Source organism: Anolis carolinensis, chromosome 2 (assembly GCF_035594765.1).
Source record: "Anolis carolinensis isolate JA03-04 chromosome 2, rAnoCar3.1.pri, whole genome shotgun sequence".
In the NCBI taxonomy this organism is placed as follows: Eukaryota; Metazoa; Chordata; class Lepidosauria; order Squamata; family Dactyloidae; genus Anolis; species Anolis carolinensis.
The window spans coordinates 257941676-257960379 of record NC_085842.1 but is presented as its reverse complement, the minus strand read 5'-3'; the positions used below and the strand labels follow the sequence as shown (position 1 = coordinate 257960379).

The window sequence follows — 18704 nt, the reverse complement described above, 5'->3', positions numbered from 1 at the left end:
CTAGACTTAATGTCAGGGGAAAACCTTTCCCTTGGACCCTTAAACCGTCCCCTTGACTACGGGTTAGTCTTTGGTCCTCTCCTTCCATCATGGAAGGTGACTGAATTCAGTTCCCGTGGTCTTCCTTGCTGGCGTGGCCCCCTCTCCCTCTGGCGGGGCTTTCTGTGTCTCCTCGGGGTCCATTCAAGCCCTTTCCTTCCTTGGCCAGAGGAGGCGGGGCTGCGTCTCCCGCCTTCTTCCCCTTTTCCTTGGGGTGGCCGGTGGGCTCCGCTGTGGGCAGAGGCAGGGAAGGAAAGGCGCGCCCAGGAGGCGGACTACGCGGCTCCTGCTTCTTCTTCCTCCTCCTCAGTCCTCCGCCGGAGTGGGGCGGAGAAGGCGGACGGCCACTTCTCCCTCAGCTCTTAGCATCTCGGAGGGAAACGTCCGCCTCCCGAAAAAAGGCAGGGCCACAAAGGGCTCTTTGTGGAGCCAGGGCAGGCAGCAGAGGCAGAGGCAGCATGGGGCCAGGCAGCGTTGCCGCCTTCTTGGTCCTCCTCAGCCTTCCCTTCGAGGCAGCAGGTAAGAGCGCGCTGGCGTTGGGGCAGGAGAAGAGACGGAGCGGTGGCCTCAGGACTCTCACTTGGCGCCTCAATTCTCCTCCAGGTCCGGAGTAGGGCGAATTGGAAGCCCAGGCTGCTTAGTTCAGGCATGGGCCAACTTGGGCCCTCCAGGTGTTTTGGGCTTCAACGCCCACCATTCCTAACAGCCTCAGGCCCCTTCCTTTTGCCCCTCAGCCGCTTAAGCTTACTCCTTATCTACCCTATCTCATTGCCTTCTTTACATTTGGTCTAGTCTTGTTATAAAATCACTTATGTCATTGGTTCATCTCTAAATGAGCTTTTGCAGTGCTAAGCTTTTTAGCTAGGCTAAAATGACTACTAATTTTCGTGAAAGCCTCTAGGAAAAGATCTTCTCCCAAAGATTGGATAGAGCTACAATAGTCCCCCCTCTGCAATTTGCCCTTGTCTGGCTTAGTTAGAAGTTCTCTCTCCCCAAAGTCATGGAGGTTTTGGCTCCATTTCGGTTGGGTCGCTTCTTCACCACCTTCCAAATTTTGTGGAGGGTCTTCCGAGGAGGCCCCAAAAAGCCACCTGATTTGGGGATGGAGCGAAAGGAAACTCCTCTGAGGAGAGATACTCATTCTGGGGGGCTGTGCGGAGACCACAAAAGGCAGCCTCATGGGTGTATTGTGTATATGTGTTTGTAAAGGGCCTCTGAGGAGAGATTTTTCCAAGGTGTATGGGTCAGCTTTTTCTGCCCCTGGGTGTATGTATATGTGTGTGTGTGTAAAGGGTCTCTGAGGAGAGATTTCTCAAAGGTCTGTGTATGTTCATGGGTCAGCTTTTTCTCCCCTGAATATGTGTGTGTGTGTGTGAAGGCCCTGAGAAGAGCTTTCTCCAAGGTTTGTATATGTTCATGGATCAGCTTTTTCTCCCCTGGGTGTATGTATGTACAGTAGAGTCTCGCTTATCCAAGCTAAACGGGCTCGCAGAAGCCTGGATAAGCGAATATCTTGGATAATGAGGGATTAAGGAAAAGCCTATTAAACATCAAATTAGGTTATGATTTTACAAATTAAACACCAAAACATCATATTATACAACAAATTTGTCAGAAAAAGGTAGTTCAATACGCAGTAATGTTATGTTGTAATTACCGTATTTACGAATTTAGCACCAAAATATCATGATATATTGAAAACATTGACTACAAAAATGGCTTGGATAATCCAGAAGTTTGGATAAGTGAGCTTGGATAAGTGAGACTCTACTGTATGTGTTTGTAAAGGGCCTCTGAGGAGAGATTTTTCCAAGGTGTATGGGTCAGCTTTTTTCCCCCCTGGGTGTATGTATATGTGTGTGTGTGTAAAGGGTCTCTGAGGAGGGATTTCCCAAAGGTTTGTGTATGTTCATGGGTCAATTTTATCTCCCTTGGGTGTGTGTATGTATGTGTGTGTGTGTGTGAAGGGCCACTGAGGAGAGCTTTCTCAAAAGTGTGTATGTTCATGGGTCAGCTTTTTCTCCCCTCAGTGTATGTATGTATATATATATGTGTGCATGTGTGTGTGAAGGGCCTCTGAGGAAAGCTTTCTCCAATGTGTGTGTATGTTCATGGGTCAACTTTTTCTCCCCTAGGTGTATGTATGTATATGTGTGTGTGTATGTGAAGGGCCACTGGGGAGAGCTTTCTCAAAAGTGTGTATGTTCATGGGTCAGCTTTTTCTCCCCTCAGTGTATGTATGTATATATATATATATATATGTGTGTGTGCATGTGTGTGTGAAGGGCCTCTGAGGAAAGCTTTCTCCAAGGTGTGTGTATGTTCATGGGTCAACTTTTTCTCCCCTGGGTGTATGTATATGTGTGTGTGTGTGTGTGTGTGAAGGGCCTCTGAGGAAAGCTTTCTCCAAGGTGTGTGTATGTTCATGGGTCAACTTTTTCTCCTCTGGGTGTATGCGTGCGTGTGTGTGTGTGTGTGTGTATGTAAAGGGCCTCTGAGGAGAGCTTTCTCCACGGTGTGTGTATGCTCATGTTCATGGGTTAGCTTTTTCCCAACAGAACCCCCTCAGCGACATCACTTCTCTCGCTTATTTCAAAGCAAAACAACCTTAAGGTTTTTTTTTTAAGGGCTGCTTTTTGAGACTAGGAGGAAAAGAAAGAACAAGGGTTGTTTTTGGAGACGGAAGGGAGAAAAAAGGAGCCTGCTTTTTGAATCTGGAGGGGAGAAAGGAAAGGGCCAAAGGGAGGGAGGGAAAGAGAACAGGAGGGCAGAAGGTGGCGAGTGGAAACATTTGGGAGGAAAAGGGAAAAAAGTTGTGTGGCTCCCTCCAGGCGGGCTTCCTCCCTTCTCCCCCGCCGCCCACTTCATTGAAGACAAAAAGAGGGGCAGGCTCCTTATTGGAAAGGGAGGGGGGGGAGCCAAGGGATGATTCCCTGCCCCCTTTCTTTTCCTTGGCCATTTTGGAAGGAGGTGACTCTTGGGAAAGGCGAGTCTTGGCGGCGCTTCAAAGGAGGAGCCCCTTGGGAGGAGGCTGGCTGCGGCCTCCTTCCCTTTTGCCAGGGCTCCTGTGCTTTTTGGTGATTTTTTTGGGCTGTTTTGGAGCTGGAATGGGGGGCAGATTGAAAAGCTGCGAAGGGGGATTTTTCTTAAGAGAACGGGAGCATTTTTACCCTCTCCTTTCCCGTGTGTTTGTGTTTCATTCCCTGCGAGTTATCTGGTTAACCTAAAGCCAAAAAAAGGACCCTGGAAGGATCAGGACACGTCCAGTCTGAGTTCAACAAGCCATGTGATTGTTTAGAGAAACCTGAGTTGGGACGACGGCTCTCTGTTCACATCTGACCTTGCGCCGTTGCTCGCAGCTGAACTCTTGCCAAGCCCGGCTGCTTCTCTCCCTCTTTCTTTCTCGCTCTGCCTTCCTAACAGCGGCAAGATTTATGGGAATCGTTTTGGGGAGAGAGAGAAGGGGAGGGCGCGCGTGGAGGCTCTGGTGAGAGACTTTGAACAGTCCTTGGCAAAAAAAGCAGAAAGTTTGATGCCCCGCTGCGGACTTGCGGCGTTCTCCTCTCAAGCCCGGGCGAGAGGAAAACCAACTTGCTTGAGAGAAGAAACCAACGCCAGACTCCTCTCCTCCCCGCCCTCTCAAGCCATGAAAGGAAACGGGGAGCGGAGGAGGGCTTCCCTCTTTGATCCTGGTGTTGGAGGATTCTGTGGCCAATCTCCCTTCTCTTCTTGGACTCGTTTATTTCCACATCCTTTTTGTCTCTTAACATTTTTCACCCTGACTGAAATTTGTCCAGGAATGTCAGGAAAATGACGGGGATCGTAATCTTCTCTTCCCGTTATTTGAGTCATACTTATTTTATCACATGTGTCCGAGCATTCCCTCAGGTCACTTCTTGACTTCTGGCAAGGCCTTTTGCCATTGCTTTCTTTTGAAATAAAGTCAAAATCAAGGGTTCTCAACCTGGGGTCCCCAGATGTTTTTGGCCTTCAACTCCCGGAAATCCTAAAGCAGTGATGGCCAACCTATGACACGCGTGTCAGCACTGACACGCCTAGCCATTTTTGCTGACACATTGCTGCATGCAGATTGATTGGATGACTATGTCTTTTGTGGCCAAATTTGGTGTGATTTACTTCATGGGAATTATGCACATTACATTTATATACATATACATATTACATTTATATACATCATTCAATTATTATTCTGTTATTATTGTAGTATATTATCATATTATTACCATTATATTATTATTATATTATTCATTATTCATGACTACATTGAAACTAGAATAGAGAGAAATCAGCTTGGAAACCGCAAGAGGTACCATAGATAGTTGTACATGAAAATAATGGCAGTAAATAGTTTTTGATTTATTAATTACAGTTATATATTACAATTACACATTTTTGTTATTAAATTATACATATTGTGAAATCATGGTTTTTTCTCGAAGTGACACACCACCCAAGTCATGCTAGGTTTTTTGGTGAATTTTGACACACCAACTGGGTGGGATTTCTGGGAGTTATAGGCCAACAACATCTGGGGCCCCCATGTTGAGAATCACTGGTTTAAACTGTTGTGATTCCCCATCTCAGAGATTAAGATAGTTTGGGGAGGCCCAGCTTTCAGTCCCATTTCTTTCGTAGGGGCGATTGGTGAGGACAAGAGACAGGGCCTTCTCAGTGGTGGCCCCTCGGCTATGGAATTCCCTCCTTGGTGAGATTAGATTAGCCCTCGCCCTCCTGACCTTCAGAAAGGGAGTGAAAACTTGGCTTTGGCATCTAGCCTTTGGAGAATAATTGTAGTGAAATAGATGGATATGGAATTATGTACAATGACTACTAGAATGGCCCAGATCAAATGTTTTCATATGTTTTAAATTCATTATAAATGTTTATTTTAATTGTACATTGTTTTAGGGTGCCCCCCGTGGCACAACGGATTAAACCGCTGAACCGCTAAACTTGCTGACCAAAAGGTCTGCAGTTTGAATCCAGGGAGCGGGGTGAGCTCCCGCTGTTGTCCCCAGCTTCTGCCAACCTAGCAGTTCGAAATCATGCAAATGTGAGTAGATAAATAGGTACCACTCCAGTGGGAAGGTAACAACACTCCATGCAGTCATGCTGACTACATGGAGGTGTCTACAGACAATGCTGACTCTTTGGCTTAGAAATGGAGATGAGCACCAACCTCCAGAGTCGAACATGACTAGACTTAATGTCAGGGGAAAACCTTTACCTTTACATTTTAAAAAAGTTTAATAGTTGCCTGTGTGTAAAGCCGCCTTGAGTCCCCTTCAGGGTTGAGAAGGGCGGGTATAAATATGGTAAATAAACAAATCCATGTACTAACCTGGCTTGACCCTGCTTTGCAGTGATCATGTGGAAGGGATCTACCAGAGTTTCCCTTTAATTAAACAATAATAGATTGTGTTAATTTGCTTGTTCAGAGGAGTAATAAGAGAAATCTGTCCCAGCTGAGCAATAGTAAGCTAACACTCAAGAGCAGAGAGGGCCTGTTAATCAGTTGCACGTTTAAAAGAACTTTTCTTCCTTTTGTTGCATGGTCTGATCCTTTTACCTCTCCCCAGGAGGTGACAGATGCCTCGATTGGCTGTTATTTAGTTCTGGGGCCCCATGGTCTTGCCATTTGTTGCTTTATCATGGGGTGGGAGATAACATTTCTGAGTTTATTTTTAAGGGGAAACCTGCTGGCTATGTGGGAGAACTGGGATGGAGGGGTTGGGGGTAAGATCTCAGAATCAACAAGCGCTCTAGCAAGTTGCAAATACCTTGCCCTTCTGACCTGGTTTCCTCTCAAGGGGCTCCAATTTCGATTGGGGATGGGACGAGGGGAAAATAGGCATGGGCTGCCAACCAGGACAGGGACAGAGCTGCCGAGTGATGGAGGATTATGTATGCAAAAGTAGCAAATAGACTGTCCTTGGGGGATTACTCAAGGAAGGATGGCTGGCATTCTCTTTTTGCTAAAGACGCAGCCCCAAAGAGAGATATCCCTCTCCATCCCAGCCCCCATTTCCTTTCAACAGCTGGATCTGTTTTAAGGGGGCCAACAAATGAAAAGCAACCCTCCCCCCTTCCCTGCTTTTCACTGCAAGAGGTTCTCCTTCCCCCTTTGATAGATTTCAGGCCAGTTCCCTGCACTCCATGTCATAATGGAGCCTTGTTCTTTTGAACAAGAGTTACTTTTGCACTGATAACTTTATTGACCTTTGTAGCATTTTGAATGAAATACGTCTTTCTCCTTTCCTTGAAATGGAAAAACATTAAGGAACTAAATGAAGAATGACATCTTAGCAAAATACTTGAAACATTTTAATTGAGAAATAAGCAGAGCTGGCTGGAGGTCTGCTTTGCCCTACTTTTTGCTAATCTCTGCTTCCTCTTCCCTGATGATTCTTAATTTGTAAGAATTTTGTGAAAAACCTTCTCAGTGTGAGATTCTAACAGTATGGGCCTCCTGCATGCGCCTACTCAAAACTAAATCCCTTTGAGTTCAAAGAGGTCTACTTCCAAGTAAGTGTGCCTAGAATATTAACCTAAAATTTCTATAGTTTCCAGGTGGTGGCCTCACATTGTTTAGTAGAGAGCATAGTTTGAGCATAGTTTTCCCATATGGAAAATACACTTCCATTCTTCTGAGTATTGTGTAAATTCTCTGCATGGGATATGCTGGGAATTAATATTTCAAGAGACAAAAAGTGACAGGAAAAACTCTTAGTGAGTGCTCTAAAACACATGTACATATGTTTGCGGTTTACTTTGACAACATGATTCATATTGAGATCCGTTTTTAGAATTTTTTGAGTGTGTATGTGTAGTAAGAGAAAGAGAAACTATGGTACGTGGTAACTTCAGTCCATCTGCTGGGGGAGGGGAGGGCAATTGATACAGAATAATTTATTTATTTATTATTTATTTATTTACAGCATTTATATTCCGCCCTTCTCACCCCGAAGGGGACTCAGGGCGGATCACATTACACATATAGGCAAACATTCAATGCCTTTTAACATAGAACAAAGACAGACAAACATAGGCTCCGAGCGGGGCTCGAACTCATGACCTCCTGGTCAGAGTGATTCATTGCAGTTAATTGCACTGGCTTGCTCTCCCGCCTGTGCCACAGCCTGGGCCCAATAATAATTCAATAATAGTTGAATTGGACCAACCTGCCTTATTTATCACATAGGTAGTTATGCTGCATTATTCAGGCACCTCCAAATGGTGCCTGGCTATCTCCTTAAGGAGAAAGCCTTACTGGATTTCTTCACACAATAGTCGCCACCATGTAATAGTCACACTTCCATTTTTGGAGTCCTAGTTTCTCACATAATAGTGACACCTTTGATTTATTGGTGTAAGCCTCCATCTGCTCACCCGCACACCCAAAGACCCACCCACTTCACTCACCCATCCTGTCACCCACCCTAAGACCTACCTTCCCACCTGCTTATTCATGCACCCGTGCACTCTCTCACCTGGTTGCCCATCCATTCGCTGAGCATTCCCTTCCAAGGACACTGCTTGAAGCGGCATTCTTGGAGAGGGGGGTGGTCAGTGAACGGATGCTTGACTAAGTTACTGTGTGAGAAAGTGAGTTCTCAAGTTGTTTTCAACATTGTTCTGTTTAAAAATCATTGTTTTGAGACAAAAAGTGTTTTTCCTTGCATAACAGTTGCACCTCTATTTTTTTTTAAAAAAAGGGGGAAAAGTGTGACTACTATGTGATGAAATATGGGATTTTATTTCCCCTCACATTTTTCAGGGCTAAACTGTGATTGGAGGACTTATTGGGGCCCAGAGCTCTCAGAATGATGGGGCTTATAATCCTGACAAGTACTATTTCCATCATCTGGGGCTGAATTGTGCAAACACTATCCATACAATCAAACATGTTCTATGAAAGCTCCAGCAAAAATGGCAAGATGAATGTGTTAACGCTAGTGAGGAATACTGATGAACTGTAGTGTAGCACATTTACACAGAAGTGAATTCAATTTATTTTGGCATAATTTACTGGTTTAGGATGCCAACGTGACATTCTGATCCTATATACAGATGGATAAAAACAGTCATAGACACAAAGCCACATGGCAGCTGCTTCTTTGAGGTATAATTCCAAATACTTGCAGTATGTGTGTGAATACCGCAACTACTTAGGAAGAGCTGATTGTGTGACTCTTCAATCTAATAATAATTTCTCCTTCCAGTGGAATGCTGAGCAAACAGGAAGAACCTATATGATCACACCCTCCATATGTACTCCTAAAAAGGAATCCAATAGGAAAAGAAAATGTTGAAGCAGAATGTACTTTGAATGTACTTTGTTATTTATCTAAAATATCAAGATAAGAATTTTACTTTTTTTCAGAAAAAAAGAATGTTGTCATTGGTTTATAAATATGACATACTCACTGTTTACATCTTTCTTCTATACAATCTAACAGAGGTGTCAAACTTGTGGCCCTAGCCAGCTTGTCTAATGGTCAAGAATTCTGGGAGCTGAAGTCCAAAACAGCTGTATTATCCACAAGTTTGACACCACTGAACCATATTCTGGATTTGCCTTTATCTAGTGCTAAGTATTTGTTTTGTTGTGTGTGGAAATTCTTGTAAACACACTCATACCTAGAATTTGCTGCCAGACCTTGGAGTAGTTAGTTGTTGAAAATACAAGTAACTTTTCTAAGCTCTATTTGCTATATAGTTCGACTCTAATTTAACGTTGCTGCTAAAAAGAATATAATACTTGCCCCCTTCTCTAAGGGAGAACAGGCACATTTTTCCAAATCTATATTTGATTAGGCAATATAATGGCAGAATATTTGTAGAAAGAAAAATGGTAGGTGAGAAGGATGCTTCACACTTCTCATAACCACATATTTCTTTTCAAATGTTCACTTTCCACCATGCCTTTCCATTCAAGACTTCTGGTTTCAGGTCCTGTCTCAAATAAAATGAATTAAAAAGTGTCATGAGACTCTTGTCAGGGGAGAACTATCAGGCAATGAAGGAACATTTTCCTTGTGTCCTCTAGTTGTCTCTTGCACACCATATATTTTCCTCAGTCCCCCTGGGTTTGTGTGTTTTGGTAAGGTCTAGCTCCTTAAATATAGGTGCATACTGAAATAACTTCGGAATGAGGAAAGATTTGGAAAAAAAATTTCAATAGAGTTTATTTATTTATTTTATTTATTTACAACATTTATACCCCGCCCTTCTCACCTGAGGGGACTCAGGGCAGCTAAGTTTAAGAAACAGTGTATGAAGCTCAATATAGGTCAAACTATTACCAAAAGAATTTGACATGTGTCAAATATTAAGGGCTGTCATTAATATCTGCAATCTGCCAAAGACCAATAATGAAAAAAGGCAGAGAGTTCCAAATTTTAACAAAACAACAGCTTTTGGAATTTTTTAAGGATCAAGCCTGCATTTTCGAACTGATTTAAGAACAAAGGATCAAGACTAAGACTCAAGTAAGTCTTCTGATGTTGTTGAACTCCATCTCCCAACATTTCTCACCATTTGTTGAAATGACTAGACCTTTAGAATAACATCTGGAGATTCACAATTATCATCACTGTCAAATACACACCTGAGTGTGTATCCTATTAGAACATATATTTTGCCTTATTTTAGAGTAAATGTGTGACAGAGGTAGATAAGTCTGGATCTCCACAATTTTCATTGCATCTCATATCTATTCTAGTGAATATAGTCAATGATGAGAAATGTCAGGAGTTGAGTGAAAAGTTTAATGACTTCTGGGAGCCTCCTTTGCCCACCCCTCAAGTGTCACTGAACTGTCCTCCTTCCAAATTGTAATGCATTTTTCAGACTTCCAGGTTTTCATGTGAGGAGTTTCATTCCATACCAAAAAATACCAGACTCCCTTTGTTTCATAGCTAAATTGACAGTCGTAAAAATCCTCAGTTTATTTTTGGGTCAATGAGCAGATAAGGATTTAGCTGAAAAGAGTTTCTCTTTGGGAGTGACCTGACTTTGTCAATAGCAGTTTAGTCTTCCCAATCTCTTGTTTTCTGCAGAAAGGAAAGAAATACAAGAGGGGCAAGAGAAAGATTGACAAACTTGGGAGATTAATCCTATTTAGGGAGCTTTAAGTTATTTGCAGGAAAGCTGATCTCTTTTAAAACTTTGAGCAAAGTGTGATGTCATTCAGTATTTGTCATCTATGTCTAAACAATTAGATTGCTAATTACAAAGTGAACATTTGAACTAGATTTTTGAGATGCTAAAGTAAGAATAGGCACTGTTTTTGTTATTGAATAGTTGTGTGTTTCTTTACCAAGATTCAGCATCTCTTGTGTCTCCCTGCCAAATTTAATATGTAGTTTGTTTTCAATGAACATCATCCTATGTTGAAAGCATGTAGCATCTCAAAATTATGTTTAAATGCCAGAAAATTTGTAATATGTTTTCCATTTTCTGGATGTAAATAAAGCAAAACTTAAAACAAAACAAACTCAAATCTAACTTGGTATAGGTTGCTCGAAATCTGCATTATTTTGCTTTGACCTGCTAGATACTTAATGGAATAAATTGTTATTTTAATGTTACTTGTAAAATTCTGATACTTCTGTAAAAGTAGGCTCCTTCATGTAAAAGAGGTGGTGCAATTTAACTTTCTGGTGCTGGCTTTCCTTATATTTATGGAAGGAAACTGCCACCACGATCACTATTTCTAGAAAGCATGCAAGTGCCCCATTCTTCTAACCCAATGAGTACAAACTAGTTAAGGCTTCAAAGAAAAGAAATGGGAGCCTTTTGCTGCAATGAAAGAAGAGTCATTGTTTGTTAATCCTGTTTTTATTGTTATTTAGACTGCTGGCTCCTGTAGCATAGCCCCTTCAGCCATTTGGGATAAATAGCAATTTGACTTAAATGATTTTTCCTCTCTTTTTTCTCTTCCCTCCCTCCTGTGAGAGGTCTTCAAAGACTCCTCTGCAGTTTATGTTGCCTTTCTTATACTGGATGCCATACCTCGAAGTGGAATCTGGTGCTTAATATGTTTTTGTTTCTGTTGTGAATAAATATTCAAGTTTAAAAGTTTCTAATACTTTCACCAAAATGAACTCTGTGGCTTATCAAACGTTGTTTTATCTTCAAAAGAAAACCTTGAGTTTCAACTTCTTTATATAATGTTCCATTTTGAAATTTGCCATTTGATAGCCAGAAAGGCTCCAAAAAGCAATATTGTATTGTGGAGCTTTTTAGGAGTTGCGTTGTGTAACTGACTAGCAAACAAAACAATCCTGTCAGATAATAACAAGAAGGTTCATAGAGAGAAATCATTGTTTGTTTTTCTGTTTCTAAAACTGTTTTGTAAAACTTCTGAAAATGGATCTTCAGGGAAGAGTTTGACCTATATGTGAATAAGAAACAGCAAAAATAGAGCTATACATTATTTGATTTGTTTTGATCATCGGAGATTTATGGCTTGGAGGCAGGCTCATAGCCTGAAAAAAATTCAGGGGTGGGTGGCTGTTGAAACATTTTTTTTAGTGAATCATGAAGAGTAGGTCCATAACACAAAATAATTTTAATTCTATGACTCATTCTATATTTTATATAGACTTAATTAAATCAAATTTCTATTTTAGCTACAAAGTTTCAAGTCTACAAAACCTGAAAATGACTCTTAATTGGTAATTTAGTGGTTACAAAAGAATACCACAATGGAAACACTTGACAACTGTCAATGCACTTTGACAAAATCAGGCTCCATTGATAAACTTTGGTGAACATTCAAGAGTGCAAGTCCAGCAAGTCTTTTTGCCCCATTGTGCATCTTTTAAGAGTTGGAAACAATCCTTTATTTGTAGCTGTTGAGACTGGCAATGCTGCAAAAATCCTCAAAAGTTTCTTCACATTTAGAAAAAAAAACTGTAACAGATGACATGCTTCCAGTGCCTTTAATGGTTTTTCTGCAGGTGTAATCTTTTTCTATTTTCTACACCACAGCTCATATTTTTCCATCAGTATGTCAGTATCTTGAGGGCATTCATTTTCAAGTTCTGTGCACTTGTTCAATTTGGATTTAAATGGCTGAAATTGATAGGGAGGAACACTTGCAGTTCCTGAACTGCTTTCCTGTGTCTTGTAAACCTTTCTTGAAGCTGACTGCATCAAAAGTTCAGAGATGGGATCCATTGGTGTTGGTGAAGCTGCCTGGATGTTGCTTTTATAATTCTTTCTTGAACAGATGTGAGGAATCCTGACTTCTCCACTCACAGACTCCATCTCTGATCTTGCTGTGTCAAAGATCTCCTGAAATTATCTTCACAAAGCCTGTGAAGTCTTCTTTTATTCCTGCATATTCAACATCAATGTACCTTACAGAGAGTGATACCTGTTATGAGGTACTCACATCCAAAGTTTTATCTGCCAAAACAGAGAAACACTGTGATAAATTGCATTTTTCAACAATTTTTGAACTATCTTGTCACCACAAAAGTGTTAGGTCATTGTGTATTTGAGGACTAGTATACTGGGCATTCATAGTTGCAGTTTCAAGATGATTTTTCAGGCCAGTATCTCCTGATCTGGCACGAGATCTCAAGGCCCTAAAATTACCGTAATTGTGCAAAAATTCTTCACAGACAATAGGTTCTGAATCATTGCTCCCTCTTAAAGCCAGCTTTTGTTGGCCCCAAAGGACAAAACTTCCCACAATTGACAGAAGTTTATTTCTGCTTTCTTCTGCTTTCCTTTATCATGATGGTGAGTTACATTAGCAAAAAGTTTTCAGCCAAGCACATGTTGTTCTGATTGTACTGTTTTTTGGTGTCCATTGAAGACTTGTATTGCATCTTTTCACCTCACAAATAGTTTAGCAACTAATGCATTAAGCTTCTAATGATCACCTTTACCTCCAACTTTTCCTCAGTCACTACACAGAGTGCCCTTTGTACATGAAATGAGTAGGCTAACCAAGGAAATCTGTTGAACAGTTTAGATTGAAAATATAGATGCCCCTTCTTATCCACAGAAGATACATATCCTGGCAATGTAGTCAGTGGATTTTGCACTAATTGAGCTTTCGCTTGGTCATCAGAAACAGTCTTTTTCCTATAAAGTCTAAGGTCTAGCAATGACGTCACTTCTTGTCTTTGCTCCTGTTCCATGGTTTCTTTGGTAGGGCTTGGATTAGGAGAAATTAAAGTATAAACTTTTAAAGTAAGCACAAGTTATAATAGTTGTTATATACCTGGAAACATTATAAATTATATTTAAACAAGCTTTTCTTATAGGGTTTAACCTGGGGAGTCTGATTCTGATGTCAATTTCAGTGGGATTATGATGTCTTCACATCAAAAATGTTGATTAAATATATGTGAAGTCAAAACTTGATTGCTTCTACTATGTTGGTTATTGCTGCTATTGCAATGTAAATTGGTGGAAAGGTTGGTACTGATAGTGTGAATAAATTATCAAAATTTGGTTGAGATAGTGCTTGTGGTTTGGAGGAACTCTATAATTTTTTCTTCTCATAGACTTAGCATGGGGATTTAGTTAACCAGTTAAAATTCATGAGTAAACCAGTTTTTTAAACTTGAAAATTGGGGGGAGGCTTTGAACCCGTTAAACCCCCCCCCCCCCAAGCTATTGCTTGGTGGCTTTTTCAATGTAGGGTATTATCAAGCAGTAAAGGGGGATGATTTACTTTTAAAAAATCCTATGTGGCTTACTTCAAATGTGAAGTAATTGTAGAAATTCTTTTTAAGACAGATTGCTTTTCTGCTCCCTGGATCTGTATACTTCCCTGTGATAGTTTTTGCCCCCCTTTCTGCACTGCCTCTTTAATTCTTTAGGAACTTACAATACTGTATGTTGTCTTGGTCAGTTACTGGGGAAGTTATTTTTTTAAATATAAAACTCAGCATGTCCAGCAAGCATAGGCATGCTGGTTAGCGATTCAAGGAATTGTTTATTCTTCCTGAAAAAAAGTTATTCGCTCTATAACTGTTCACTTAGTTGCTTTCCTGTCAGCTATTTTCAGAGCATGGCAAAAACATCTGTGTAAAGTTCCAGTCTTTATTTTCCAAAATCTCAAAATAGCTTTCAGGGGGCACTCAAGAAGGTTGTAGATAATGTGTAGGAATGGCCGGTTAGCAGAAACCATTTCATCTGGGCTAAAGAAGCTAGCTGAAGGTATCCTGCCTGGTGTGGACTTGCCAAATCTTAGCAGCAATACTGCTCTATTTTTGTTTTTTATATGGGGAGCTTCATCATAGAATTGGGGAGTTTATCATGGAGGGGTGTTGCATCCTTTCATCTATCATGCATTCTGTTGTACGGTTTGCTCTTAAAGTTGTTAGCCCATAGAAATGTTGCAGCTTGTCTCACCATTCATATGTTTACTAGATGCATATGGCACATCATTATATTTGCATGGTCATTATACCTGGTTTTAAAAAATCTAGATGTGAAAGAGAGACTTGTTAAGTCTTCCAATAAGCCAGAAATGAAGTTGATTTCTGAGTTGGGCATGTGTGAAAAATAAGTTGAGATTTGGGTCAGAAATTAAGCATTTCTGATTTGGCAGCTTTCTGCCTGGTTTAAATTCTTTTGTTTGCAAAAGAACCCAAGTGGGAGTAACTGGGCAGAAACATGGGAGTTTCTTTTTGTGAATGGCAAAGCCAGATGCAAATAAATTTTTATCATTTTGTTTTATCATTTTGTGGAATATGGTTTTTGTCTTATCTTTACAGATCTGCTTCAGTTTTTAAAATTGGCAAATACTCGGTAAGATAAATTTCTTTTAAAAGCATTACTAGTATGTTATATGTTGCAACTCAACTGATACTGATTGCTATTTGTTTTTTAAAATGTACAGTGCTTAAAATTTGTGGTGTTTAAAATGTATATTGTTTACATTAAAAAAGGAGAATATGGATATTAAAATATCATCCATAGTAGGGTAGACAGATATCCAGATGTTTTCAGGCTTTATTGTGTGACCATTAGTTATGCTGTGAAGAGCTGATGGTAGAAGTCCAAAACAAAGGAAAACCACCTTCTACTCTCCCCCTTTTATAGGACAGGCATCAGATGATGGAGGAGGCCCTGTTCCAAGAACTGTATGACATTTAAAAGCCTATGTATTTCTATATCAGCAAACTCCCTCAAACATCCTAATAGCTGTAACTGAAACATTTCTTCAGTAGCTCTAGGCCAATTCTGCTTGTCCTACCAGAGTAGTTTTAAGCCTTTCAGTAACTATTCATCTGGTAAGTATTATCTCACAACAAACTGGCTGCTGTAACTGAATTTCCTTGCTTTTTCCACTTTAATGCCTTGACATTAATTTTTATATACTTTTGTGTATTTAACTAGAATGGCTTTGCATGCTGCATAAATAAAAGATAAATTCAGCTATGGCTCTGTAACAGGTTGGAGTTGGGATTAATTGAGTGTGAAAGTTGACATTTCAACACAGGCTATATAACTGTCCAACTGAATCATAAACTATCCCAGAAAATGTTTTATTTTTTGTGTTACAAAGATCATGCATTATATTCAGATTCAGAATAATGAGTGTGGAAGTAGCCAGTGTGGATTTTAAAAATCCGTACCCCCCCTCCCCCAAGTTTGGATTATAAAATTGCATGAGTTTGGCATCTTTCTTCAGGGGCCCTCTGAACATGTGATGGCCAGTCAACATGCTTGACATTTTGATCCAATTAAATTAAGTGTATTTGCCACTGTGTGTATGTATAATTTGCATGTTTTTGTCAAATACAGCAGTCCTCAAATTTGGGGATTTGATTGAACTTTTTCTCTGTGTGTAGATGTACCTTCAACTCACCCATCAATTTAAAATGAGCCCCATGGGTTTCATAAGGTTTTTTTTTGACATAAATGATCAGAAGTGGTTTTTCCATTTCCTTCCTCTGAAATATAACCAGCAACACCTGGTATTCATTGGCAGCCTCTCATCCAAGTACTAACCAGAACTCACCCTGCTTTTCATCCAGTATCATATGGGATTTGGTGCCTTTGAGTAGTGTTATACGAATGTATTGCTTGGTGTCATACGAAAACAACTAAATTTCTGTATTTCAAGAACTTCCTCATCCTTTAGAACTGAATAGGAATGTTAGTTAAATCCAAAATGCATTAAAATGGGGTATTTGTGATGTGAGTTTGTGATAAGGCCCAAAAACATCAGCAGAATGTTGTTATAATAACCAGTCTTGAGTTTGGAAGCATGTACAGGACTCAAGCTTTGCCACATGACTTCTTCTGACATATTGCTGTCTAAGGGGCTGTTTGTTATCCTCTAGTTCCTTGCTTTGGCCAGAACTTTGCATTAGTGTTGAAATATGTGCTTGAGATATAGGGTCCAGATTCAGAATAAAATAAACATCATGCAGTGTGCATCATTTTCAGACTTATAATTCATTTTGTTTTCATTAACATACTCAGATAATGCCAAAGCTCTTTACAGTATCCTTTGACGTTTTGCTGTTGCAAGTAACTTAGTGAACACACAAACCGGAGGTAGGTCACAGACCACCTTTGAATTCCCATGATTAATGAATTAATAAAACAAAGCAGGTTGCAATAGAAATGCTTGGACTAAAGTATATTTTAAGAACCTGAGTCCTATTTTTAATATTTGAATAGCCACAGTTGATCCCTATGCTGGTTCTGAATCAATGAGATCAAATAGAAGATAAACCTGTTCAGTACTGATTGACTAATTCTAACGAAGAATATAATAGTTCCATGACTCGGAATATTGTCCAAAGGGAATGATACAATGCTGCCTGACAAATGTCTTTAATTTAAAATCATGACTTGGAATAAAGTAATGAGTCTCCAGGGGAAAGGAGTATATTTTGGATTATACTGTTCTGTTATTATCCTCCCTTATTGGCCTTTGGTTATGAAAGTGTTTGTAATTTATGATGTCTTAAGGAAAGATAGGAGCCCTAGTAGTACAGCGGGTTAAACCACTGAGCTGCTGAACTTGCTGACCAAAAAGTTGGCAGTTCAAATCTGGGGAGCAGGGTGAGTTCCCACTATTAGCCCCAGTTTCTGCCAACCTAGCAGTTTGAAAGCATGCTAATGTGAGTAGATCAATAGGTACTGTTCTGATGGGAAGGTAACAGTGCTCCATGCAATCATGCCAGCCACATGACCTTGGAGGTGTCTATGGAGAACCCCAGCTCTTTGGCTTAGAAATGGAGATGAGCAAAGTAAAGCAGCTTCAAATCAGATGTGAAGATGTAACTGCAACCTAAAACTATATACAAAGATAAAATATAACATCCCAATACAGGCAGTCCCCAAATTACGAACAAAATTGGTTCTATGCACAGACATGGGCAAACTTCAGCCCTCAAGGTGTTTTGGACTTCAACTGCTAGAAATCCCAGCCAGTTTATCAGCTGTTACCCTGTTTCCCCTAAAATAAGACCTAGTAGAGGTTTTGCTGAATTGCTAAATATAAGGCCTCCCCCGAAAGTAAGACCTAGCAAAGTTTGTGTTTGAAAGCATGCCCACCAAACAAAACACCAGAGCATCAGGATCGGTAAATGTATGTACCATAGAGTGTTGTACATGGAAATAATGGTAGTAACAAGAAATTCTTGATAGGACTCACAGTTTGTCTGGTTATGCTGGTTTGTGATGACAACTACTGTAGAGTATAATAAATGTTCAATTTTTTGTTCAACAACAAATGTGAATTCTTCTTCATGGAAAAATAAGACATCCCCGAAAATAAGACCTAGAGCATCTTTGGGAGCAAAAATTAATATAAGACACTGTCTTATTTTCGGGGAAACACGATAGGAATCATGGGAGTTGAAGTTCAAAACACCTGGAGGTCTGAAGTTTGCCCATGCCTGTTCTACAGGTTTGTTCTTAAGTTGAATTTGTAAGTCAGAACAGATACATGTTTTAGTTGTGTAACCAGCCAGATATATATATCTCTGGATAGCATAGGGAAGGGTTTCCACCACTGTGGTGCTTGTTGTCAGTTCCTCTGTTCAGACGATTTCATCTCACCTTCTGTCCCTGTGATAATTGGATTTTGAAAAACTAGGCTTGTTGTGGAAACTACGATTGGTGATAAAGCTTCAGTGGAGACACTTTTTCCCCATGATAACTTTCAGGAGTCAATTTCCCTTCAGAGGGGTAGATTTCTCTCATTTCCTGTTGTCTCACCCCTGTTCTTAAATATGAGTCATTTGTAAGTTGGATGTTTCTATGTAAGCCACCTTGATTATGTAAGCTGCCTTTAGTCCCCTGCGGGGTAGAGAAAGGTGGGGTATAAACAGAGTAAATAAACAAATAAATATATAATTCTATCTCAGAGACTGACTGTACACATTTACAGAAGCTAATCTATTATATGCTTGGGGAATATGGACCATATGTTGTTTTACTCTGGATGTTCTCTAATTGAGAAAATAGCATCATGTTTTTACCATTTGTGTATACAGTGTTCCTTCACTTATCGTGGGGATTAGGTTCCAGGACCACCCGCAATAAGTGAAAACCTGTGAAGTATGGACACTATATTTATTTTAATATTCATACATTATTTTAGTAGTTATGCACTATTTTAAGTCTTTATCAACCAATCGTGTGTTGAT

At 40.2% G+C, this 18704-nt stretch overlaps 1 protein-coding gene across 2 annotated transcripts in view; it reads left to right on the top strand.

Moving 5' to 3' along the window:
- The first annotated feature begins 238 nt into the window (after positions 1–238).
- Positions 239–18704, top strand: part of ror2 (receptor tyrosine kinase like orphan receptor 2) — a 153063-nt gene continuing 134597 nt past the window's right edge. Inside the window, exon 1 of one of the 2 annotated variants that reach the window (XM_062972117.1) lies at positions 239–558. In XM_062972117.1, the coding sequence (XP_062828187.1) occupies positions 498–558 (61 nt within the window). In that variant the 5' untranslated portion in view covers positions 239–497. The remainder of the gene's footprint in view (positions 559–18704) is intronic. The other variant, XM_062972118.1, reaches the window with a different exon arrangement.